This window comes from Halichondria panicea, chromosome 6 (genome assembly GCF_963675165.1).
Source record: "Halichondria panicea chromosome 6, odHalPani1.1, whole genome shotgun sequence".
Taxonomy (NCBI): domain Eukaryota; kingdom Metazoa; phylum Porifera; class Demospongiae; order Suberitida; family Halichondriidae; genus Halichondria; species Halichondria panicea.
Window position 1 is genome coordinate 6,273,201 of NC_087382.1, and position 25,728 is coordinate 6,298,928.

Here is a 25,728-nt window from a genome sequence, read left to right on the forward strand (position 1 = left end):
CATTGCTGTTAATGACTGCAGGTGAACCAGTTGCGTGTTTCCAACAGTCCCTATGTCGCTGTATCTGGATGTAGTGTGGTAGGTTGCAATCAGCTCCATTGTAACAAGCTAAAAACTTTACATCATGGGGATTAATGTTTTTTGGGATATTGTATTTATAAGTCTCAATTACTAATGTCTCAATTATAATAGTGAAACTTAAAAACAGCAATAAACTTTCTGTGTCACCTCTTTACTCTTAGCTCCCACCTGGTCCATCTGGACCTCCCGGACCACCTGGATCAATTGGCAACAGAGGCAGCAAAGGAGTACCCGGACTTGATGTGAGTATTGTCATAAAGTTCACTGTGGATATTGTATACAGTGCCTGTAGAAATTGTGGTGATACAGACGGTATAATTATTATAATTATAGATCGGATAGTGTGTGTCTTCTAGTAGAGATGATACTGTGCCCATCTAATTATGTGAGATCTCTACTACGTAGCTGTAACTGATATGTTTTCTATACAGGGCTCTTCTGGTGAGACTGGTCAACCTGGCCCTCCCGGAGATAACGTCACTGTAGTGGTGAGTACAGTGTAGGATATTCAATAGAGTGTCGTGTTCTGAGTCCTCAAGTGTTTGAGTTAGCAGTCCACTAACTTGATGTTTTGTCTGTTTGTAGGGACCTCCTGGATTGCCTGGCCTGCCTGGCGTCCCCGGACTGAACGGTACTCCTGGAGTTATTGTAAGTTCGATTTGGTACTTCTTAATTGATTTGTGGAGTCTGCCTAGATGTTCCATTGGTAGCACTTAAAGTTGTAATAAGTGGCATGATTATATGATATAATTATTGTACATTTATACTAATAGCACCAGGTCCTATATGTAGGCCTACTTTTTCAAATGAACTGCCCTAGCCATTATTTCTGATTGGCGTGGGGTGGAGCTAATTAATGTGAGTATTGCAGGGACCCTCCGGCAGGAAAGGACTTCCGGGAGATCCTGGAGACAAAGGAGACACTGTGAGTTTCTTACTAATACATAATTATTATAATTTTGTCTGTTAGCTAATGTGTACGTACTTACAAGATGTTTGTTCGTGCCCACCACTTCATTTGTTTCTAAATCTCATCAACACAGGGTAACCCCGGTATGAATGGAACAGTGGGAGAGCCTGGAAGAAAGGGACTTCCTGGAATAAACGTACGTGTACCTACTTGTAACAGTACATTATCATGCTTAAAGTGGGACATTTTTAGAGTAGGATCCGAATAAGTATTATTATGGTTAAAGTAATTATGTGTGTGCCGAGTACTTGATAACTTTTGAAAGTCCTCAACCTGTAAGTTACGTTACAGCACTCCTCCCCACTCCTTTACAGGGTGATACAGGCCCTCCTGGTGAGCCTGGTACAGCTGGTGCTCCTGGAGACCTGGGACTCCCTGGCACTAATGTGAGCACAGGGGATGTACTGGAATTGTGTTTTGTGTCTCTATGTGCACATTATATATTCCATCAGTATTTACAAGAGCTGCTAGAGAATGGTTATATATGTATGCTTATGATTGGGCAGAGAACAGCTGACTTCAATTGTTGGTTACTATTTGTTATCACCTCACAGGGCACTGATGGACCTCCTGGTGAGCCTGGATCAATAGGCCCCCCTGGGAGATCTGGAACTCCTGGGAAAATGGTAACTGGAGCTGCTATGAAATAACACAGCACGTCATTTATATTGTGACTCTACAATCACTTTTTATTCATTATTAATAATTTTGTGAGTTTAATGTATCTGTATTGACAACACAGGGTGGGGATGGTATTCCTGGTTCCCCTGGTGATCCTGGAGAGCCCGGAGCAATCGGACCACAAGTATGGCACATCTTACCTTTAACTAACAATTAATTTTGCCACCAAAGTATTTGTAATTAACATTAGACGTACATGTACGTACAGTGTATTGATGAACTTTTCAAGATGTACAAAATGTATGCTAAAATTGAGGATATGCACTTCCATTGTAGGGCCCAGAGGGCCCCTCAGGCAGGAAAGGCCTGCCTGGGTCACCTGGATCACTAGGACCCATTGGACCACAGGTGGGGACCTACATACATGCACATGTATGATACTTGTAGCTGACTTTCCATTACTTGCACTTCGCACTTTAGTTACCAAAACATGGATCTATGAACTTATCTACATGACAGTACACACATTATTACACTACATCCTTTTTTAATTATTGGGTTGTTTTTTTTTTACTCAAACTCAAATCATACAATTTTATAAAAATCTAGGGAGAGCCTGGTTCCCCTGGTAACAACGGTACTGACGGTAATCCTGGACCACCGGGAGGAATTGGTGAGCCGGGACGCAAAGGACTGCCTGGAGATGAGGTACTTAATTAATTGTGTAGCTGTCTTAATTATTACAGCACACTCCTACACTGTTCAAGCATATTTTATTCTGTAATGATTATACAAACGCTTAAAATTAACTATGACATACTTAATAGCCAGGCACACAAGGTCCCAAATGAACAGATTGGTTTCCCTGTGTGGTGCTCAGTATAATGTACAGTGTATGGACCACTTTATTGCTTGGTACATGTACAACTGGTATTATCTCAGCTCAATTAAAAGGGAACAGCATGGCTTATGTACAAAGTGATACATGACGTATTCATGTATCGGGGAGATGTGACCAACAGTTGCAGCAACAACCAACGATGAAGTATCTTCCATCCCTTACACATTGTATTTGCTTATGATGCAGGGTACAGCTGGTGGACCTGGTAGTCCCGGAGACACTGGTCCAATGGGACCGCCCGGGAGGAAGGGAATACCTGGAAGAGATGTACGTAGTAATAGATAATAATAATAATGGCCTCTCTTCAACACTACATAATTATACATACAATTCTTCGAATAGGGTCTGCCTGGCTCACCTGGAGAGAATGGAGAAGCTGGAATGAAAGGATTTCCCGGAAACCCGGTAATCAATAGTTATACTAATGCGGCATGGTTCAGATGAAGAAAGCATGCTGGTACGCTCATATTCAAGCTTTACTCTGGGCAATTGCTTTGTATGGATTTGTACAGTTTCCATGCACTGTAGGGTGTTAATTTTATGATTAAGATTAATGTCTCATTATATACATGTACGTACTTCTATAGGGTGTGGATGGTCCCCAGGGTCCCCCAGGAACTAATGGTGATCCTGGCACTCCGGGACGGAAAGGAGGTCCAGTGAGTATTGTGATACAATTGACCATCTCCCTTTGATGATATTTGCTTTCGTCTCTCAATATCTAATTTTTGTGGGACAAAAGTATTTGTGGTTTTCGTGGTTGAAGCTCTGACCCTAAATATTTTACCTTTTACCCACGAATGAAGCAACCTTGCCTACTTTTAAGCATGCATGCAGCAACCAATCCACAAAGTGACTTAATATTGCTCAACCGCATGCAGCAACCAATCCACAAAGTGACTTAATATTGCTCAACCACGAATGTTTTGCCCCCCCTGAAAATTACCCGGTATACATAGTACATGTAGCCGTAGCTAGTGCAGGAATTTTAAGATTAAGCTTCTTAGTACAGTACTACTACAGCCTTAACAGACGCTGTGTTTTCATGCACACTGTATGAAACATCAGTTTTCTGACCCGATGTATAATTATGTGCTCTGTGCAGGGTGATCCGGGGCCCGTTGGTCCACTGGGATTGCCAGGTAGGGATGGATCACCAGGAAGAAACGGAACAGATGGAAGACAGGTACATGTAGATACAATGATAAGCATGGCGATAATCGTACGTAAATTGCATTTTAAGTCGTACGCAAGGCCAATAATAATTATTTATTTTGATCTGAACCAGTTATTGTTGCACTTGCTGACTCGTTGTTGTAAGTTACGTACCTTTTATGATTCTTCTTTGGTATACGTACATGTATATGTATATAGGGTGAGATAGGACTTCCTGGTTTGATGGGACTACCCGGTGTCAATGGCACCCCTGGAGCTAATGTGAGTTACGTTAAATGCCTTTCATAATCAGTAGCCCGGTAACTGTGCTAACTGTACTCAATATACATAGGTTTCTTACATATAATATTGTTCAAGCATCGCAATGAGCACTGTTGTCACATGTCTACCCACTTAACGAACCGTGCAGGGTCCGCCAGGCCAGTTAGGACGTCCCGGCCGTAAGGGAATTCCTGGAAGTAATGGAGAACCTGGAATAAAGGTGTAGTACTTTAAACTTACCTAAAGTTGTAACTGATTACTCGTTGTGTGTGCTACGTATGTAATTTGGAATAATTATGAATCAAAATGTAGGGATTACCTGGTTTACCTGGACCACAAGGTATAAAAGGCCCACCTGGTAGGAAGGGATTTCCTGGATTAGACGTGAGTATATATAATACTGCATTTATAAATCTCAGTGTCATATATACTGTATATTCCATCACCAGGGACAAAACGGTCTTCCTGGTCTACCTGGAGCTGACGGGTTTCCTGGATCCACTGGTCGACCTGGAAAGACGGTGTGTTGTTAGTGGATATATAATACTGCATTTAAATATTCTGATCTTGTGTTTTTTTCTAAGCACTCAAATCCTGTGTATAACTATACAAGCATGACATTTCTGTTCATACATTTATGTAGGGAATTACGCACAACACATGTACGTTCATGGATATATAAATGATGTATGCACAATACTACTAGTTACATGAGCCTGCATGTTGTACGTGTTTCACACAATATTTTCCTCTCATCATACCAATGTATAGGGACTTCCCGGGCCTGTTGGACCTATGGGTCCACCTGGTGAGTCCGGTCGCAAAGGATCTCCTGGTGACGATGTAAGTGGCTCGATTGTTGTACTGCTTTATAGTCTCACTTGTTCTATCGCATTACCATCCATGCAGGGATTGCCTGGAACTCAAGGAGAGCCTGGAGTACCTGGAACACCAGGGTCAAAAGGATTGCCAGGATTGACGGTGAGTAAATTGGTATTTAATGATTGTTTGTTCCGCTCATGTACACAGCTCTATGAATGTTTTGTGTTATTTAAGAAAGTAAGCAAAGAGAAAAGAGCCATGCTTGGCGGTACTAACACTCAAAGCGACGTTAGAAATACACAACAAGATGGCTAAGCTTCCATGGGTCCATGGGCGTGGTTCAGATACATTTTATCCAAGAAAAGCTTGCAACTCCAGTAAGGGACGTCGAATGGTCAACCCTTGGACCAAGGAAGCTCTTGAGCATCTGTAGGAGTCGACATGTTGCTCAACTATCTCTTTGATGGCTGCAAAATCTGGCATAGTCTTGTTCTTTTTTGCAGTCTGCATCGTAGATTGAATTGTTGCTAGGGGGAGGTCCTTTTATAGTGCTGTGGTATAAGTCAGATATGCCACACCTACTCGGAGGATATGCACTCCATATCTTCCTCTTAGGTGTGGTATATCCTATACTTAGCATGCATTTATTCATTTTGTATGTCGAATAATTTCCTGTACTGCACAGGGTATTGCTGGTCCTCCTGGAACCAATGGTGACCCTGGAGTGCCTGGGATGTCTGGACGACCGGGGAAGATGGTGAGCACATGGCAGACTGTAATACTCATTGAACACTATCAAAAGGCCTCTGAAATGCATGCTAAAAGTTATACCACTACTTTACTGTATTCCCCAATAGTTAGTACTTTAAGGTGACATGTTTTCGAGGGTATTAATTTCTGCTATTTCTGCGAATGAGAGTAAATCGCAAAAAATTTTACACATAATCAACGAGCAGAATTTATTAAAATGTGTTAAGACTCAAAACTCCTGCTATTCACTGTCAGCATTTGCATGATTCACTGTCAGCATTCGCATGATTCACTGTCAGCATTCGCATGCATGCATGTTGCTAACAATTCATTCCTTGTACTTTCAATGAGATTCACAGGATACATGTTCTTGTTTTTTCCAATAGGGTATAGCTGGAGTGCCGGGTGAGAAGGGAGGAACTGGACGGAAAGGTGTTCCAGGACTGACAGTGAGTTAACCGTTTATTGGATTCCTATAGCTATATTTCAGGGAATGTTGCCATGGTTGTAGGGAGAGCCAGGCGCTCCAGGTGAAAGGGGGGAGCAAGGAGTGTCAGGAGACCCGGGAGAAGCAGGACCTGAGGTACGTATGTTAGTGTCATTCTACATATACATTCGAATTCAAATGTTAAGGCGAATGTACATGCATATACATACAACTACTTGCTGTGCATGTTACTGATGATTACGGGAAAAAAAACAAGTTATCATGTGTTAGCCGGAATGGTGCTTTTAACTTATAGGGGCCCGCCGGACCACCTGGTGAACAAGGTTCTACTGGTAGGAAGGGACCCCCCGGATTAACGGTAGGTACCCAGATGATACAGACAGCTAGTGGACGCCATCTTTGTTCCTCTGTAGGGTCCTGTTGGACCAGCTGGTCCCAGTGGAGATCCAGGGTTGTCTGGGGAACCTGGACTGCCTGGAGCAAATGTATGACCATGCAGTCAGTTCATGCAGTATAGACTGTTTATGATGCATCGTGTATCTGCTGTTTTTAGTGTGTGTGTATGTGTGTATGTATTTACTTGCCTGACGTGGAATAGGTTGCGTGTACATGGCATTGTACTTATACAGTAATAAATATGTTTGCAATCGTGTCTCTCTACAGGGCACAGCTGGAGCTGATGGGTTGCCTGGACCACCAGGTAATGATGGGATACCAGGAGCTCAAGGGAGGCCTGGAAAAAATGTGAGTCATCTTAATTATCATTTTGTTAATTACTGATTTAGTCGTTTTCATCCTACATGTACGTAGTTAATTTTATGACTATAATTGTTTTAGTTGTTTGAAAAAGGATTTGTGTTTGTTGTTGTACGTGCAGGGTTTGAATGGTCAGCCTGGACTGAATGGAACGTCAGGAGAAGCTGGAGAGCCTGGAAGTCGGGGCGTTCCCGGGAAACTAGTAAGGAAGTGTACTATATGATAACGATTAATCGCATTAGCAGCTCTTTTTATATAAACTCTAACCTGCATCTGTAAAGCGTACTTCCTATATACCGTACACACGTATATATAGCAACAAGGGTTAATTGGGCTTAGCGCAACCACAGCCACAGGGAGATTCAGGGTCCATTTGGGTATTTTTTCATCGCGCATTTATTGGTGTAAATAACAATCACATCTGAGCAGAAGATTATAGTCTTGTCTTGTTGCACAATATTTATGAATATGAATTTGTGTATCTAAGTGGCAGTACGCATATGTAAGATTTAATCAATGTTACACGTATACGCACACAGGGCATGCCAGGACTGCCGGGTGAGAATGGAACTAATGGACCTTCAGGAGCACGTGGAACACCTGGGAAAATGGTGGGATATCTATAATGACATACCTGCAGTGTAGTAGCACATTCACTCCAGCATGCATGTTACATGCAAGCATGCAATAATTATGGTTGGCATCTTTCATCTTTCTGAGCTTTATTATTACAGGGCCTGGAAGGTCCAAAGGGCGAAATTGGACGAAGTGGTTTGACCGGAAGAACAGGAAAGCCAGTACGTTCATCAATGATAGAATAGCCCACTTTTAGCTATAAGTTATATACTATGGTTCTAGGGATTTATGGCAGTGAACCCACCAAGCACGAGGGTGAGGTAAGGTTTACGTTGCCATAAATCCCTAGCCATGTCCATATTACTCTGTAAAAGCTTGCTGTTAACAGTTGATTCGTACAGGGGTTGAGAGGTTCACTTGGCGAGAAGGGAATGACAGGAGTGCAGGGTCCAGGTGGCGGTGATGGTCAGCCGGGGGTACCTGGTGAACCGGGCCTACCGGGGGAAGAGGGGAGGACTGGGAAACCAGTAAGAACTACTTACACAGCTTTAATAACACCTTGCAACTTGCAATTTATACAACCTGTTTGCAATTCCAGATTCAGTTGCTTTTTGATACTGACACGTTACAAACAAAGCCATACACATACGTACTCACTGTCGTCTATGAGTAACTCTGAACTTTATAGAATTCAGTCGATCAAACTATCCCATTCAGGGTCAAACTGGTCCCAGGGGAGGAAAGGGCGTGCCTGGTTTGAGAGGACAACCTGGAGGAATGGTGAGGACGACCTCAGGCATAATTACTCGTCACTGTACAGTGACTTCAATATAAATTGTTTGTCCACTTTTACTGCATAACTTTCCACTGCGTATACGTTCGTCCTTTTAGGGAGAACCGGGGCTGAATGGTACAGACGGTGTGAGGGGTGAACCAGGGAGGTCTGGACTCCCTGGAAAGATGGTACAGCTCTCACATTATACTAATGTGCTCTAGCTTTGTTTGTGTTTACCATGTGTACTTGTTGTAGGGCCGTTCTGGTCTTGATGGCAACCCAGGTGACTCTGGACGACCTGGAAGTCGTGGGCTCCCAGGGAAAACGGTGGGTGTTCATGAGTGCGTGTTAATGTCTGTTGAGTATATGTGGCCACTCAAACTGTCTCCTGATATATACTGTAAAGCTGTTTTTCTATCTTCTCTAGGGTCCGAATGGAGCTCCAGGAGAGACTGGTAGGGAAGGAAGAACCGGGAAACCAGGACTGCCAGTGAGTGTGCATAGATACATGTATATGTGTGTGTGTCTTTGTATTCAATGGGTATAGACGATAATCCGTGAACGTATTATTATACAGCTATCATTTCATTCAACTATGGTTTAAATGTCCTGTGTATACACGTACAGGGTGCTCCTGGTATGAGTGGTGAAGAGGGCATGCCTGGCAGGGCAGGCTCAAGAGGAATACCTGGAAAAATGGTACACAACCTTGTACAGAAAATGCATACATTGTCTGTTTACAGTGTATAGGTGCTTTCTTTAGAATAGTAGCTCAGTTATCGTACATGGTGTATGCAATAATAATATTGTATTATTGTATATTAATTCTCATTGCAGGGTTTACCCGGAGATCAAGGCCCTGTTGGTCCACAGGTCAGTCGCATATGACTGCATGATTATGATTAAGTCGAGACCTCAGTAGTGTTACAATGCCTTAGGTATACAATATGTTGTACGTCTTTTGTTGGTAGAAGAATTAACCCATGTGTACGTACGTATACTGCAGGGTATGATAGGCACTCAAGGCACACCAGGAGGTCCAGGGAGACCGGGGCAGAGAGGAATTCCTGGAAAAATGGTGAGGTTCAACTATTGATCAGCCCAAAATGAATGATTCATAATGAAAACGCTTGACATGGCTGTATCCAAGCTAGTTTCAGGTTATTGGCTGTTCAATGCAACCATAGTTAATTTAATAGTCAGAAACAACGTACCATGATTTATGAGTATAATAATGTTACATGTTTACAAGGAGAGCTAGTCAAAATTGGCTTTATATTATAATTATCCACAGGGTCCAATTGGTCCCGTTGGTCCCTCTGGCGAGCCAGGATCCACTGGTGACAAAGTAAGATGAAATAATTGTTGATAGTTGCCTATTATGACCTTTGTTGTTTTCCTCCACCTATAGGGAATGAAAGGCGATCTGGTGAGTCTATGCTGCAGTACAACCTATAGTTATGCATTATAATTCTACTTGTAATACTAGAGAGATTATTCCGGGAATTCTTATGGCTTATGGCATAATAATTATACATTCATGCATGTATAATGTAGTTGAGCTATACATATTATCGGTGGCCTCACTAACAGTCAAGTTGTGTGTACATGTACCAACTATGTGCACAATAGAGTTCTAATTGATACACTGCACAGGGTGAGATTGGTAGAGCAGGAAGCAGAGGGATCCCTGGAAAAATGGGGCCAGCTGGCATTGATGGAACTCCCGGGGAACCAGGGGACAGGGGGGAGGATGGACAAGACGGACGCAATGGAGCACGAGGTATGTGTGTGTGTTATGTAGATCCAAGTGCATGTACACGTATGATATAAGTGAATCTTTGTCACAAGGTTCACTGCAATATACATGCATACTATCTCGTCCTCTCATGCGCTGTATTTAACTTGTTCCGCACCAGCAATTACGTACACGCATGCATTTATTTACATCGTACAACTACGAGTGATGCAAGCTGCGCTGTACTGTGCTAATGCCTCTCGCCATTTTTTTGTTTCGCTCAAAAAGTATTAGGTATTAGAGTGTTAGAAGAGGTATGTATTGGACTAAGTTTGCTTTGTATATAATGTTGTTATTATTGTTGTTGAAAATGAACCAGCATGGCTAGCTCGAGAAAGTTTTTGCGGGCAGCCGATGCTATAAAAGAGTCTGAAGACTGCAACAGCCTTCACTGTGAGTAAAACTCGAGAAAGAAGCTTTAGTTTGCAAATCAACAAATCAAGAGAACGTGGCTAGAAGTTCGTCGCATTGCAACCGTTGAGCAGTTGCATCTAGAACAGACATAGTCAGCGTATCCCTCATGCGGCTACGCCTTGAGGCATAATAATTATCGAGGTTTGTTAATAGGTGATAATGGTGATAGAATGCGTCTCAAAGTTAAACTAATAAATTAAAGTGACAGGCTCTGGGAAAACAGACCAATTGGCGCAAGCTATAATTTTTGCGATCTATATACCAGATGATAGAGCAAAGAATTGCCTACGCAATGATATGCTTAGTTTGCACATACCTCGTTCCATGCCTGAGTTATGCGCGTTGGAAACTCGGAAGTTGTAAAACAGCAGTATTGAGAAACGCCCACTCAAAGATTGCTAAATTAGGAAAAGTAAGGTAATGGTGGCTGCTTAGACAAAGCGCTTTGGTGGAAAGAGTTGGATTCAGAGCATCAGATTTTACAAAGAGGTAGTAGAAAGACTGTAGATAACTATAAGCCAAGAAAAAATATATATGAGATTATACACTGTAGTCTATAAACTGGCTATTGCTCAATACCAATACCCACTCCAATTGGTCTGTTTTCTCAGAGCCTGTCACCTATAGGCTTCTGTTATTTATGTCATCCTGAAGGTCTCACAGTGACAATTGAATCTTCACATGTAGTAAAGTATGCATGTAGTTAACACGTACATGTTATTCATCCACCAATCACCACATCCACCCATTAATTTTGAAAGGTCTATAGAAGTAGAATTCTCACTTCAGTAAAAACTGAACTGAATGAAAAAAAAAAACAAGAATGAAATATATCATTGTTGCTCTAACTCTTCTGGTCGCCATGGTTCTCTTAATTGAGGGCAAACCTCAAACAATGAAATCGGAGGAAGGTGAATCTGCTTTTACACGAAGCAAGCGATCAGATAATGACGAAAAGAGTGCAGCTGAGAGCACCGAACCAGGAAAATCTTCACCATCGCAGAGTACGGCTGACAACAGTGTTTTGGGGAGTAACTCGTCTTCGCTATCAGCAAACGAAGAAAATACAGCTGACAACACTACTTCAGAGAGTGACAAGTCTTCGCTATCAGCGAACAAAGATAGTAGAGCTGACAACACTGTTTCGGGGAGTAACTCGTCTTCGCTATCAGCAAACGAAGAAAATACAGCTGACAACACTGCTTCAGAGAGTGACAAGTCTTCGCTATCAGCGAACGAAGATAGTAGAGCTGACAACACTGCTTCAGAGAGTGACTCGTCTTCGCTATCAGTAAACGAAGAAAATACAGCTGACAACACTATTTCGGGGAGTAACTCATCTTCGCTATCAGCGAACGAAGAGAATACAGCTGACAGCACTATTTCAGAGAGTGACAAGTCTTTGCTATCAGCGAACGAAGATAGAGCTGACAACACTGCTTCAGAGAGTGACAAGTCTTCGCTATCAGCGAGTGAAGAGAGTACAGCTGACAACACTGCTTCGGGGAGTTACTCGTCATCACTATCAGCGAGTGAAGAGAGTACAGCTGACAACACTGCTTCAGAGAGTGACAAATCTTCGCTATCAGCGAACGAAGAGAGTACAGCTGACAATACTGCTTCAGAGAGTGACAAATCTTCGCTATCAGCGAGTGAAGAGAGTACAGCTGACAACACTGCTTCGGGGAGTTACTCGTCATCACTATCAGCGAACGAAGAGAATACAGCTGACAACACTGCTCCGGAGAGTGACAAGCCTTCGCTATCAGCAAACGAAGAGAATACAGCTGACAACACTGCTTCAGAGAGTGACAAGTCTTCGCTATCAGCGAACGAAGAGAGTACAGCTGACAACACTGCTTCGGAGAGTGACAAGTCTTTGCTATCAGCAAACGAAGAGAATACAGCTGACAATACTGCTTCGGGGAGTGCCTCGTCATCACAAACAGCGAGCGAAGAGAGTACAGCTGACAGCACTGATTCAATGGATGAATCTTGACAATCTGAAGTTTTAAAGCTTCTCTTTAACTAAGACGGTAGTGAACAATGTATATATATATATACATGCACTTTTATCACTATTTATAGTGAAGAAACAGTTATCTAATATCAAATGTGCTTGCTTTAGCTATACATGTAGTGTTCTCATTTTGACTGAGTAGCTTGATGTTTTTAGCGAGTTGTACAGAGATAGCAAAATAGCTCCTACATCATACAGCATGCATATACCGTATTATGAATGAGTCACTGAAGCAATAGGAGGGGAGAGGGTTGCTATGCACCCGTTAGATCTCGCTTGTGCTGAAGTGATTTAGTATTTAGCCACATTTGAACAATATCCTAGCTACGATCGTATGATGTCCCATTAATAAAAGCCCCTTCCTTATTTCAGTGTATGTTTCTAACCAATTTTGGAGAACTCTCCCCACTTTAACTGTTCTTTTAGCAGAGTTTAGTATCGTAATAGCGTGTATATTTCGAGGGTATAAATTTTCGCGGAAATGCCTTTAAGAAAGGTTTTCGTGGATTTAATTTTTGTGGAATAGCAGCTCTTTTGCAGCATGCATGCATGCGATATTAAATTCGCGGTTATAAATGTTTGCGGTACATGCTTAATCTGCAAAAACCACAAATATTTATACCCTCGAAATACATCTGCTATAGGTATACTAGCTGGTCTAAATGCACGTGAGATACTTAACCTGCTTGTAAGGGACACTCCCACTAGACATTCCTCCTCACTGTTATATAGCTGCATGATATTCCCGAGCGTCATTCTACCGATCTCAGCGTGTTGAGCCTACCCTATAGTAAAAAGTATATGATTAAACGTACATGTGTGCGTGCATGTATACATTAATGAGTAATGGTATAATTGCTGGTATACCTATATGTTGAATTTCGGACTATCTATAATAATAAATCCCGCAAGAGAGCATTTCCAAATATACAATGTACGTGATCCTTTCGTTAAGTTTATATATCACACTTAGCTAGTGATAAGTGTTTTAATGTGTGCACTTAGATAATTAATGCAATAATAATGATGAATCATAAGTACTCATCATAAGTATTTGAAAAAGGTGCAGAAACTTTATTGCACACTTAGCTGTACTGCATTTGATGCACTGCATGTCATTGGCTGCAGGTTACATGATCATCAATAATTTGCTGCATTTGGTGTGATTGTAGCTACATAAATCAACATTAATCCCCTTATAATAATGTAGCTATAATTATGCCTCGGTGCGCATGCGCAAGCGAGGTATATGGTAGTGTGTTTGTGTGTGTGTTGTTTGTGTGTGTGTTTGTCTATCTGTCTGTGTAGACTGCTACAGCTGCTCAAGGATCAATGAAGTGCAAGTAAGAGTTTCTATAGGCTTCTAGTCATGTTTTCTTGGATTTTAATTCGTGGATTTGCAAAATAATGCTTCGTTCTCGCATTATGCCTAGTTTTGCTTACTTGGAATACCATTGCAGCCTTTTCGGAAGAGCACGTAGCCAAACTTGTTTACCGATTGTTGCTACTCTACTTAGTAGTTGGCTCTGCACTAGAACGCTAGCTATTGGTAGCTGCAAGAGAGTTGCAAGGCTCTGCTAATGGCAGCCATTAATTTTAGACTTGAACTTTGGTATTGATCGTTTTTAACAACAATCATGGTCGATCATTACCCACTCTTTGAGTTTGAATGCAGCATGCAAATTAAAAAATGTTCATCATTATTATGTGTATATATTAGTAGTTTTATGTTTATGTAGCTTTTGCATCTCCACCGAGGCATCAGCACCTGCGGTGTTTTCATTATAATTATCAGGATTACATAATTAATATATAAATTCTATACTACAACTTTAGCCCAGAGTACTAAGTAATGGCAGCATATAAATTAATAACAGACTAAGTTTCCAAAAGTTGTGAGCAGCTATAATAATCGTTACGTTACGCACATCGATATACTTGCATTCAATGTATAATTGTTGGCAAAATTGTTTCACCAGTGGTGAATACTCATCTGGGTATAGGAACCGATGTGGAAGCATGTTACCATCACGCTCCATTTCTTGAATGCTCGTTACTGCTTGTAGATTTTTTTTTACATACTGGTGAAAAAATCGGATGACAAAAGTGATGACTCCCCACAATTCGTAGCAAAAGAAGTACACAAGTGGAGTACAAGCAAGAACGTATATTAAATATCGCCAATTCCAAAGGTTCAAATATGCTTTGATCCAAATTCCAAGTCATTATAAATACTGCTGATAGCCAAAACAATGAATCGAGGGTGTTGTACCTGTTTACCTTATAAGGACGTAAGGTAGCAACAAGAAACCCGGCCTGTAAAGCTTGATACAATGATGAAGTTAAGGTAATGGTTTCTGCTGCTCACTGAAAATATTAGTATGATTCTAACCATTAAGTAGTACCCGGTAAACCAGCGATGATCTCTTGTTCCAGGCTCAGTACCGTTCTTAAAACAACCTTGTAAGTTGTTAGCAACCTCATTGAAGCGACAGAAGGAAAGAATTTTCTGGAAAGTCTTAAGCTGATAGAGCGTAATTAATAGAGCTGGCAAAGCAACTATTGCTATCAGTACAGTGATTGCTAGTAATTTAAATTTCAGATACTCCTTCGAATAAATTGTGTATTCCACCTTGTAATAAAGCCGTTCAATCATGTTTTCAGACTTTTCTCTGACCGTTACTGGCTGTAGCAAATACAATGACGTAGAGCAAAACTTGCTGTACGAGAGAAGCAGGAAAGTGACAAACACGTTTATAACAGAGCCTTTGAGTTTCCAGCTTGTACGAATTCTTGCAAAGCAGGTATGAAATGGCCTCCAACAAACATATAGTACTCGACAACCTCGGTCATGTAAAGTTATAAGCAAGTATAGAAATACAATGAAGAGTATTGAAGAAGTCCAGGCTAAATAGTCCATAGCAGTCTGCTACGAATTTTGTGATGGAATAAGATTTCTCAAATCCATTTACGACAAACGGATTGTCACTCGCGATAAGTTGAGCAGCTAATACAAATCCATTAAATGTAGGTGACACTAAGTTTATTCGGAATACAATCATGACCGTACAGATAGTTGTCATAGGAACAATCACCCTGATAGCAAACAGAATCCATCCCCAAGGATGAGCTATGCACTCCTTACATTCTCTGTAATAGGAGAACATAGCTGGTCCCAGTCCTGGTTGGCACTCACTACAGAGTAAGCCAGTGCGATTCAGAGGTCCACACATGTCTTGAGTCAACTTAGTCGGATCGGTTGGTACCGTATGGTAGAGCTCATTGCTGTAGGTGTTGTATGGGCATACTCCAAAGGACAATGTTCCGTTATCGAATGTCAGACAATATCCGAACAGCACGCTGGTTCTGTTGGAGTATTGCTCACACTCTATCATATCTGATGCCGCTGCTGCACACTCGCATCCATGGTCTGACCGCTCAAACCATGTAGGGCAATCCTCCTCTGTACTGGCTGGAACCAGCAGTAGTATACCGAGCACCGTCAATGCTTGTAACATGTTGTAGATTACAGCACTAGACTAGAAATCTGTGAACAATGATTGTGAATTTTCAGGAGGAAAAATAATTATGCGACTAACTTACGTAGGTATATTCGCTGTTTATCTGCAATACTTTTATCCACCAGCTTTTGTAAGCAGCCCAGTGTTTATCATGTTTATGACTTCAAAAATATGCAACTGAGAACAATTGTTAAAGAATTCTGGCTGTCTAGTCAATGTTGTAGAGTTTGTAGTTAATGTAATATCAATAGTTTTGTTCGAAAACAACACATGTTATTGATGCATTTACGTACATGTACCCGCAGGTATTCCTGGTAAGATGGGACCCTCTGGCACTCCTGGCAGTAGAGGTATCCCTGGTAAAGAGGCTGTGCCTGGTGTGATTGGTCCACCTGGTGATGACGGTCGTAACGGAGCACCAGGTCAGAGAGGACTGCCAGGCAAAACGGTGAGTCATTATACCTACTCACTTACGTAGAACCACGTTGTTTATGCATGGTATTGTATTATCATAATTTATGAGCACCTGGTCTCCATTAAATACCGGGGGGGAGGGGGCTTAAACATTGGTCTCACATAAATGCCACACCCTGAAACGTCATGTAGTTAGGAAATAAGTTAATCGAGGGAATATATAGTGTGCATGCATTCACTACGTGCCAAAATAAGATGATTTATAAGTGCCGATGTTTTGGGTTAATTGCTGGCATGATATCTATACTCGTGGTCACATAATGCGGTATTATTATGACATCTCCTGCAGGGTATACCTGGCATGCGAGGCATACCAGGCAAAAATGGCCCAGTGGGACCCATTGGCCCATATGGAGTCAACGGCAGCGCTGGCTCACCAGGTGCTCGAGGTATCCCCGGTAAAAGTGGTCCTTCAGGGATACCAGGGAGACTGGGTATCCCTGGGAAGTCTGGTCGGCCCGGGGGACGAGGCATCCCCGGCAAGAGTGGACCAGCTGGACAGCCAGGAAGAAGGGGACTTCCAGGAAAGGGTAAGATAGGCCTACATTCAGTTTTATGGCATACATAAATGTTCCTTCATCAAAATTCTTGTAGTTTCGATCATTGTAGTAGTTATGTATGTATGCATGCTTTCAGCGCACAAGCCCAATCCTTAAGTATGAAATTGTTATATGTAGTTGGCCCAAGTGGTCCAAATGGGGAACCCGGTGGAGATGGTGTAAAGGGAGTCCCGGGAGCTAGGGGAATCCCGGGAAAGCGGGGAATAGCTGGTCGTACTGGACAACCAGGCAAACCAGGACCAGTGGGACCGTCTGGAACACCAGGCATTAATGGAGTGCCGGGCAGAAATGCTAGTGATGGAGAACGGGGTGACAAGGTACAGAAATAGTATCATAACTACGATGATATATATACACAACAGTAGAGGAAACGAAATTGATAGAAATTATGATACAAGACTGCAATACTATAGAATTACAGTATAATATACTGCTATATTGAGAGCATGATATAATTTAACTGTGTGCAGGGTATGGACGGCATGAAGGGAGACAGAGGAAATCAGGGTATTCCTGGAACTGTTATTGGTAAGCTCTGTTCAGTTTGTTGACTCAGGAGAAGTTCCTGAAATTAGCCAAAATTGCCTAGAATTATTATAAGCACTTCTTCTCCCAGTTGCGGGTGGTGAGCCTGGTTTAATGGGTGGCAAAGGGGAGAAGGGTGACCTCGGTCTGAGGGGAACCCCCGGAGAGAGGGGTATGAGGGGACCTGATGGAACGAGTGGAAGGAAGGGAGACACTGGGGACGAGGGTGAGTGAATGTCTGCATAATGTCTAGCTGGTTTTGTATAAGCTATATAATGTGTAAATCACCATGCATGCTTTTGGTCACACGGTATATTGATCAGCTTCGTGTTTTACTTTGAGCTTTGCATACGTAGGTTTTCTATTGTAGTTAAACTATTAGTTGGGCTGAAGTACAACCAACTGTGTCGGGTTGGGTACCACTCCAATCTGGGTTTTGTTCCACTAGTACTTAGCTTTAGGGTGTGGCTAAGCATAAATATGATTAATCCCAAGTGGGCGGTAACTTTATACATTGTAGCTCAGTTAGAATGCTACTGCAAGAGTCTCTTTTGCATGTCACTAGCTCTAACTGACCTGGCATGTTCCTGGATCAAGCTGGCTTGTCTACTATTGTTGCATTTTGAGAGAATTACTAGTTACTGACTCGTTCATTAATGAGCCACGCCTTCAGCACTTGAACTTTGCAATCTGATTGGGCTACAAAATTTCTGCAGTGGAACAAAACTCAGATTGGAGTGGTGCCCAACCCTACGCAGTTGGTTGGACTCCGCCAAACTATTAAACTATGGGAGTCAGTTGGAATGCTCCTTTAGATAGGTTACAGGTTGAGCAAAAATAATGTGTATGTTTATAAATCAATAATTATGCTGAATTATTGTGTTTGTGTAGGTCCCAAAGGATGCATAGGAGGTCCTGGTGTGAATGGTAACAAGGGAGACCGTGGAGAGAAAGGTGATGCCAACGGTCCACAGGGAGACACAGGAGACAAAGGAGATATGGGTGAGCTGACTTCCTGCTAGTATTGAACTCTGTGTGTGTTTGTGTTATACTACCCGAGGTGCTTAGTTTTCGCTGTTTTCGAGGGTTAGTAATCCTCCACGAAAATGTTCCACACACATAGCTAATAGCGGACGCAACATGCATTGACATACCGTATAGCGCGAAATTTATTCGCAACAAAATGTTTTTAGAGGTACATGTACTTCCACGTATCTTGATCATTTATGTTGTGCAATAGGGCATACAAGTCTGCCAGCAGAGCTAAATGTTTTACTGTAGTATTTTCACTGTGCAAAAACAGGTGATGCTGGTAGAACTGGAAAGCCTGGCCTGAGGGGTGGGCGTGGGCCTCCCGGTGCTCTTGGACTCACAGGAAACCGTGGTTTCCAGGGCAGGAAGGGAGACGTCGGAAATGAGGGGCTCAAGGGTTGTCTCGGCGACAATGGAGTGAAGGGAGAGAAGGGCAGCACAGGCAGGAAGGGACCACCTGGTCTGGATGGACGTGATGCCTCTCTAATGGTTGGTATCATATTAAAATCATTACTTAGTACGTAGTGTAATAGTCTACCGGCTACCAGGATACAAATTTTGCATTTATTTGAAGGTCCCCTTTCAAACTATAATTAGTATTCACTTACGTATGCAACCAAAGTGCTAGCTGTTGATTCTGTAGACTAATTTAACATACACTGTTTCAACTCGTTGAGCATACGTACATACATTTATAATTATGATACGTATCCCTCGTTTGTCTAAAGGTTTCAATCTTCTCATCATTTTCAATGTTGAACGAGTCTCAGTTGACTGGAGTGTTGGGAGCAGTAGCCTTCGACTCAGAGACCAGTATAATGTACATCTATACAGATGGTGGATGGTTGTCACTCTTCACTGTAAGGCACTAGCTCTAGTGTTAGTGAAATAATCTAGTACGTCATTCTCTGTTTTGAATGCCTTAATAGATTATCAGGCACTGCGTGTAAAGATAATATATTTTCTTCACTGTGAGATACTTATGTGTACACTTATAGGAGTGCGCCCATGTATGTGCCCTTTATGGATGTATAGTCAATCAATATTAGCACCTGTTCTCAACCACATACAGCCCTCAAGATCAAGACGGGACGTTAACGATCAATTTCCAGGAGAGGTAACACTTGCGTATACGTAGGTGGATGTTGGCATAGCCACATGCAATGCCGTATTATTAAAGTTTATGTCGTACTTTTCGATGGTGCTTCATACAGTCATACGTATAAATGTGATATCAGTGTTTCAGGGTAATGTATATTGTTTTGTAGCACATGCAATCTCTTAACTCAATTATGCATTTCATTCTAACAGTGTGGTAATGGAGTGATAGAGGGAGAGGAGGAGTGTGACGGTAGCGACGTGGGAGAGAGCACCTGTCAGAGTGTCGTTAAATTACCGTAAGTTGCTATATCCTTTAAGTAGTATGTACGCATGATATCATTTACTGTGTTTATGTGTGATAGGTATGCAGGCAGGGTATCCTGTACACCGCAGTGCAAACTTGATGTGTCTAGATGTACACCGTTAGCCGTGAGTTCCTATTCATGCATGTACTTATCATCGTATATATAGTATTTGTATAGTCTCTGCTCTTATGTGAAATTAATGTGTGCGTGCCTATAATAATTATAGTCGTTCCGTTTATCCATGTACATACATAATTATACATGCAGGCTTTGTTGTTTGCTGTTAAGACACACAAAATGCGAAAGGTTCACATTGATTCTACCAATTGGAACGAACACCATCGCAGTTATTTCAATGAGACGTTATCAGCGGACATAGCCTGCCAAGACTCGGCTGTCAGGGCTGGTGTGCCAGGTGTCTTTGTGGCACTGCTGTCTACAAGCAGAAGGTCGATAGGAAAGATCATCAGTTTGCAACAAAGCGACAACATTCCAATCATTAACTCACAGGTACGTAAGCGACTGCTTAATTGTGGCTTAAATGCATCCTTTATCCTAGCTCTCTTAATGTATCAATCCTCTCATGATTGTCATCCAATGAATTACTGTATTACTATGCTTTGCGAGTGAAATACCTTTTTGGGAATGCGACACATTTTAAGGTAATCAGCAGAAATATTGACACATACATACTTTTTGCAGGGCTTGAAAGCATAATTATGTTTGGTACTTGCAAAACACAGTAAACACGTAATTGGATGCCCTTGACCTGTGCTTTGCTTAGAAGGCCATACCGTATTCTTGTAGTGAAATGAACAGCCTGTGCCATCTGTGCCCTTATTTGTCTCCCCATACACAGGGAGAGATACTGCATGAGTCGTGGAAAAACCTTCACTATAAGAATCAAATCAGTCTGCAGAAAACTCTTACACTGAGTGGTTATCCTCTTGCTGAAGAGTAAGTGAACATCTGAATTGTATTGTAAAAAGCTCATTGATAAATTAAGTGGACGTACATAGTTTTATAGGACAACACACGGATATAGTATATCCGACATTGGCCGACTATCAAGCATACATGCATCGGGTGGTGCCTTTTGGCTATAATATACACTATAGTGTATGTAAGCTTACGTACATTGTAGTGTATACTGGTAAGCTTTTATGTGATTGTTTTTTCTTTAGGTTCGGCATTTGGTTAAGCCCGTTAACACCTGAGGATAATCAAGCAGGTGATGATTGTGAGTCATGGACGAGTGATTCCCCAGACGTCTCTGGCTCTGGACGATTGAGAAGACAGGAACAGTCTGCTTTACAATACAGCATTCCATGTAACAATGATATGGCTGTTCTCTGTTTACAATTAACACACCGCTTCTCTTAGAAAATCTTTTAGTTTCAGTGTCCAACTATTTTTTAAGAAATGGCTTTTGACGACAGTTATGTAATGTTTGCTGAAGGCGCCGTATATATTATAGTAGGTGTGGGGACAAAACTAAATACCATGCAGGGTGCATGTATAATTATATGATGTGCACTGGACTATATATACTTATGATGTGTGACTTAATTGTATCACTCGATTAGATCCCTTTGAATACAATATTGAAAGTAGGAAACTTGCAGGAACATTATAGTTTATCGTTTGCATTATTTCCGACTGATGACAGTTGGCATTGACAGTTGGCATTGACAAATTGACAGCTGCATGTTTTTTCACGTGTACACTTCTGTTCAAATAGGGCTATATATGCAGATTTCAATGATGTAAGTGATAGACAAAATTTTTGCGTATCAACTTACTGTGCACGTTTTATCATAAAAAGAGGAATCTATTATAAAGTGGACTAAATTCGACAATCCCTACCTACGTCTGAGTGCAAACCTCTATAGCCCAACTCCTTTTGCTCCGTGAGACCGTGAGACCGTGGCACTGTCTTGTAATAGCTCCTACTGTCTACGAAGGTACATATGTATGCAAACTGCAGGATGAAGTTTTTTCTTACAACTATTATTGTCTTGTCCGTATGCATTGTTGGTAGATTTAGTTGCAGTGGTGTGGAGTATTTTGTCTCACCAACCCCTTTACCCAACCCCAATTGTCCCGAGAAATCAATTTGTCATATTTTGAGTGACTATGTGAGAGGCTCTCAATTATTCTTCAACAGCCACAACAATATTTCCTTGCTTTTTCTGAATGGAACCCACAATTTAGAATTGTCTTTCTTTTTGGAAGATTACAAGAAAAGCTTGTCCTTTTACATGGCAAGCACCGACTCCAAGTTTAGACCAACAATTGTTGTTCCTCATAAAATCAAAATCATGTTTGTAGGATTCAGGCACCTGAAAGTGCAGGATATAATTATTTTCGGTAATGATTTACCTACTCTTTATTTTACTGTTTATCTTGTGACTATTAGTCGGATTGAATTTTCAAGCAACACGTTTAGAACCATCTCGATCAATATTACGTATCCTGTTCAACCAGATTATTCGAAAGTAAATGATATTAAAGTGGCTACCTTTACAAATTGTGAGTTTTTATCTTCGAGCATTTTTATGCATTATAACTTCATTAGTCCTTATGGTGATGTACTGCATGAAAGCTCCGGTTGGTACCAACAAAATCGATTACAGCCCTACTACCTTTACTTCTCAAACTGCCTTTATTATCTAGGATCCTTGAATATAAGGGTCAATTCAGCCCTGCTTAAAATCACCATACAAAGCTGCACCTTCGAAGATTCAACCTCAACTGCTATAGGTATGAGTAACAGTTTGGTTGGCCATCATGACGACGATTGCTCCAATGTTCAGCTTTTTCTTGAGAACTCAACGATCTCAAATTCCTATCTGTATGGGATAGCAATTGCCGAAATCTATAACATGAGCTTATGCATTCACGACACTGTCATAACGAAAACCGGTAGTCTGGGTATCTTAGTGATGCGTATCTATAATCTGATTCGTGTTGAATTGGATAAATGTGAAATTACCGAGTGTCAATCTGGAGCAATAAGTATCAATAGTGATGCTGTTGTGGTGGTACGTAACAGCATACTTTCTCAAAATACCAACTATATCCCTGAAAATGGTGTTGGATTGATTGTAGCTTGTCAAGGCTCGATTCAATCTGGTGTAGAAATTAGCAATACCGCTTTCACTGAGAATCACGGACATGCTGACTATGGTAGAGTAGTTGATGTTTCATTATGCAATGCAGTGAGTTTAAGTGATGTGTATTTTGAAAGGAATGTTGGTGCAAGTATTAGATTGAGTTCGAATGACCTACACGTCAAAGGTAATGTACAGTTTGTGAACAATACTGCATACAAAGGTGGAGGGATGTCGCTGCTCTACTCACAACTGCATTTGTACAATAATACCAATGTAACTTTCGTCGGTAATAGAGCAAACGATGTGGGTGGTGGTGTGTATGTCGATCAAGTTGCTCCCTTTGTACCGGTGACCTATACACCCTGCTTTTATGTCTTCCCTCAGGTATTGTCTTCTGATGATGTTAGGGATCTGAATGTGCACTTGAAGTTTGAGAACAATACAGCTGCAAATGGTGGACTGGCAATTTATGGAGCGTCTGTCACGGATTATTGCCTTGTGGCACCAAATTCTGATTTTGCGATTTATAGTGGATACTATTACACATTATTCTTTGAGTTTGTCAATGCCGACTCAAACTTAGATCCTTTGAAATCACTGGTTGCTTCTAATCCTTCAAGAGTTTGTCTTTGTGGTTTCAATACACCTGTTTGTCTGCTCATATCGTACATATTTGCGCAAGAAGGAAGTGTATTTCCTGGAGAAACAGTGGAGATAGCAGCTGTTATAGTAGGAAAAGACTATGGTGCCACAACCGGAACAGTTTTCGCAAATGCTCTCGGTGAAGACAGTATTGATACAACCCAATACACTCAAAAGGTGCTATACTCTAAGTGCAATGCCCTCACATACACAGTGTATTCTAAACCGTTATCAAACTTCTCTTTAGTACTTACAACTAGTGCGGCCACTGTGGACAAATACGGTAACAGGAATTATGTGAAGGAAATCCTTTTTATGTATCCATATCCAGGAGACGTGGAAAATGTTGTAATGTCTTTGCCTGTATTTGTAAATTATACAGTAGATGATTGCCCACCTGGATTCATTCTTTCAACAATTCTTCCGCTCAGATGTGAATGTGATGCAAGACTGTTGAGCATCGGAATAACCCATTGTGTTATTCGCAATCATACAGGCTTCGTGTACAGAAATGGTTTTAATTGGCTCGCTTCTTTCCCAGGTGTAGATAACAGTACCTATCAACTTGTGCTAAATGTCTACTGTCTAACTGGCTATTGCAGGACTCAAAACATTTCCCTCGATTTGCTTTTACCTGATGATCAATGTGTCAACGGCCGTTCTGGGACGCTTTGTGGTCAGTGCAAAGGCAACCTTAGTCTTTCAATCGGGTCTTCACTATGCATTGAGTGTAATGACAACTGGCATGTAGCCTTGATTCTGCCTTTTGCTGTTGGTTTTGTCTTGCTAGTTGCACTTATCAAACTTCTTGACCTCACAGTTAAGCAAGGAACACTAAATGGTATCATTTTATATGCAAACATTATTTGGGCAAATCGAAACATCTTCTTTCAAAAGCACGAACCAGTGCTTGAGACATTCATAGCATGGTTGAACCTTGAATTTGGAATAGATGTCTGCTTTATTAAAGGGTTGGATGCATTTTGGAAGACATGGCTTTTTTTTGCACATGATTTTATTACCATTGTTGGAATCACTCTGCTTATCATCCTGTCAACTAAATACTCACGCCGTGCAACTAAACTCATTGGTGCTAATGTAGTTCCTGTTCTGGCTACTCTGTACTTTTTATCTTATGCGAAACTCTTGCAGACCATAATTTCAATGCTGTCGTTCCACATTCTTGAATATCCAACTCATGTGCAGATAGTATGGTCAATGGATGGGAATTTGCAGTATTTTGGGGTGAAGCATTTGGCTCTTTTTGTGGTTGCTTTAGGAGCACTGTTCTTGTTGTGGTTACCGTACACTTTCATTCTTTTATTCTTTTCGTGCCTTCAAAAGAAATCGTACCTGAGATGTTTACGCTGGACAGACAGCCTAAGACTAAAGCCATACATGGATGCTTACTTTGGTCCATTAAAATCTAAGCACCGCTATTGGTTTGGATTACTGCTCCTCATTAGAGTAACCCTGGTCATATTTAATCTTCTCTCCGATCCTCACATAAACCTCGTTGCAATAATAGTTCTTACTACATTGCTACTTTGTTTCCCGTTCCCGTATGAAAACTGGCAACTATCACTGTTTGAAAGATTACTATTTCTTAATCTCATCACCCTCAGCTCTTCAGTACTATTCGCAAATGTAGTGGCTATTGATGGAGCTCTGTTTGTGTACATCTCTATCAGCATTGTTTTTGTTCAACTTATTGCTGTGATTTTGTTCCATTTGTATTCCACCGTTAAAATAAGGTGCTGCACGAATCAAAGGAACACAGATTCTGAAATAGATGATGAATTCTTGGATCATGTCCATTTAAGGGCAACTGAAGAACTGGGAAGCAATGATTGCGACGAACAGAATCAGCCCCAGTTGATAAACACATTGGACATTGACACGTATTAAAGTATTACAGCTATTTAATAGATTTATGTATAATTATGTCTGTCTATGGTGTGACCATTGACACCATAAAAGGATATGTATCAATATACCTGAATCAGTTTATACACATTAATGTCCCCACCATCCAGTCGGTGTGCTGTGTTGTGAGATAATATCTACCGACAGACAGTGCATT

General features: G+C 41.3%; 3 protein-coding genes across 6 annotated transcripts in view; all 3 read left to right on the plus strand.

Annotated features, from left to right (window-relative positions):
• LOC135336785 (collagen alpha-1(I) chain-like) overlaps positions 1-21,325 on the plus strand; it is a 30,813-nt gene extending 9,488 nt beyond the window's left edge. For all 4 annotated transcript variants that reach the window (XM_064532643.1, XM_064532642.1, XM_064532641.1 and 1 more), the window contains 55 exons: positions 22-78; positions 243-323; positions 513-569; positions 667-729; positions 953-1,006; positions 1,125-1,187; positions 1,366-1,437; positions 1,606-1,677; positions 1,794-1,856; positions 2,009-2,080; positions 2,282-2,380; positions 2,760-2,840; positions 2,916-2,978; positions 3,161-3,232; positions 3,679-3,759; positions 3,948-4,010; positions 4,159-4,230; positions 4,323-4,394; positions 4,460-4,531; positions 4,782-4,853; positions 4,920-4,991; positions 5,518-5,589; positions 5,969-6,031; positions 6,094-6,165; positions 6,326-6,388; positions 6,444-6,515; positions 6,694-6,774; positions 6,908-6,988; positions 7,326-7,397; positions 7,521-7,583; positions 7,764-7,889; positions 8,080-8,142; positions 8,254-8,325; positions 8,393-8,464; positions 8,565-8,627; positions 8,765-8,836; positions 8,975-9,010; positions 9,144-9,215; positions 9,432-9,485; positions 9,549-9,566; positions 9,794-9,920; positions 16,196-16,338; positions 16,654-16,894; positions 17,042-17,241; positions 17,395-17,452; positions 17,541-17,675; positions 18,341-18,451; positions 18,753-18,970; positions 19,210-19,341; positions 19,554-19,598; positions 19,793-19,878; positions 19,945-20,011; positions 20,155-20,397; positions 20,747-20,844; positions 21,072-21,325. In XM_064532643.1, coding sequence (XP_064388713.1) covers positions 22-78; positions 243-323; positions 513-569; positions 667-729; positions 953-1,006; positions 1,125-1,187; positions 1,366-1,437; positions 1,606-1,677; positions 1,794-1,856; positions 2,009-2,080; positions 2,282-2,380; positions 2,760-2,840; positions 2,916-2,978; positions 3,161-3,232; positions 3,679-3,759; positions 3,948-4,010; positions 4,159-4,230; positions 4,323-4,394; positions 4,460-4,531; positions 4,782-4,853; positions 4,920-4,991; positions 5,518-5,589; positions 5,969-6,031; positions 6,094-6,165; positions 6,326-6,388; positions 6,444-6,515; positions 6,694-6,774; positions 6,908-6,988; positions 7,326-7,397; positions 7,521-7,583; positions 7,764-7,889; positions 8,080-8,142; positions 8,254-8,325; positions 8,393-8,464; positions 8,565-8,627; positions 8,765-8,836; positions 8,975-9,010; positions 9,144-9,215; positions 9,432-9,485; positions 9,549-9,566; positions 9,794-9,920; positions 16,196-16,338; positions 16,654-16,894; positions 17,042-17,241; positions 17,395-17,452; positions 17,541-17,675; positions 18,341-18,451; positions 18,753-18,970; positions 19,210-19,341; positions 19,554-19,598; positions 19,793-19,878; positions 19,945-20,011; positions 20,155-20,397; positions 20,747-20,844; positions 21,072-21,270 — 4,863 coding nt within the window. In that variant the 3' untranslated portion in view covers positions 21,271-21,325. The remainder of the gene's footprint in view (positions 1-21; positions 79-242; positions 324-512; positions 570-666; positions 730-952; positions 1,007-1,124; positions 1,188-1,365; positions 1,438-1,605; positions 1,678-1,793; positions 1,857-2,008; positions 2,081-2,281; positions 2,381-2,759; positions 2,841-2,915; positions 2,979-3,160; positions 3,233-3,678; positions 3,760-3,947; positions 4,011-4,158; positions 4,231-4,322; positions 4,395-4,459; positions 4,532-4,781; positions 4,854-4,919; positions 4,992-5,517; positions 5,590-5,968; positions 6,032-6,093; positions 6,166-6,325; positions 6,389-6,443; positions 6,516-6,693; positions 6,775-6,907; positions 6,989-7,325; positions 7,398-7,520; positions 7,584-7,763; positions 7,890-8,079; positions 8,143-8,253; positions 8,326-8,392; positions 8,465-8,564; positions 8,628-8,764; positions 8,837-8,974; positions 9,011-9,143; positions 9,216-9,431; positions 9,486-9,548; positions 9,567-9,793; positions 9,921-16,195; positions 16,339-16,653; positions 16,895-17,041; positions 17,242-17,394; positions 17,453-17,540; positions 17,676-18,340; positions 18,452-18,752; positions 18,971-19,209; positions 19,342-19,553; positions 19,599-19,792; positions 19,879-19,944; positions 20,012-20,154; positions 20,398-20,746; positions 20,845-21,071) is intronic.
• On the plus strand, positions 10,060-12,613 carry LOC135336791 (autotransporter adhesin BpaC-like). The gene has a single exon (XM_064532653.1). It carries the CDS (start codon positions 11,173-11,175, stop codon positions 12,346-12,348), a length of 1,176 nt encoding a protein of 391 aa, XP_064388723.1. The 5' UTR covers positions 10,060-11,172; the 3' UTR covers positions 12,349-12,613.
• Positions 21,326-21,441: 116 nt separating the features above from the next.
• LOC135336786 (uncharacterized) lies at positions 21,442-25,696 on the plus strand. The gene has a single exon (XM_064532644.1). It carries the CDS (start codon positions 21,858-21,860, stop codon positions 25,551-25,553), a length of 3,696 nt encoding a protein of 1,231 aa, XP_064388714.1. The 5' UTR covers positions 21,442-21,857; the 3' UTR covers positions 25,554-25,696.
• The last annotated feature ends 32 nt before the right edge of the window (positions 25,697-25,728 follow it).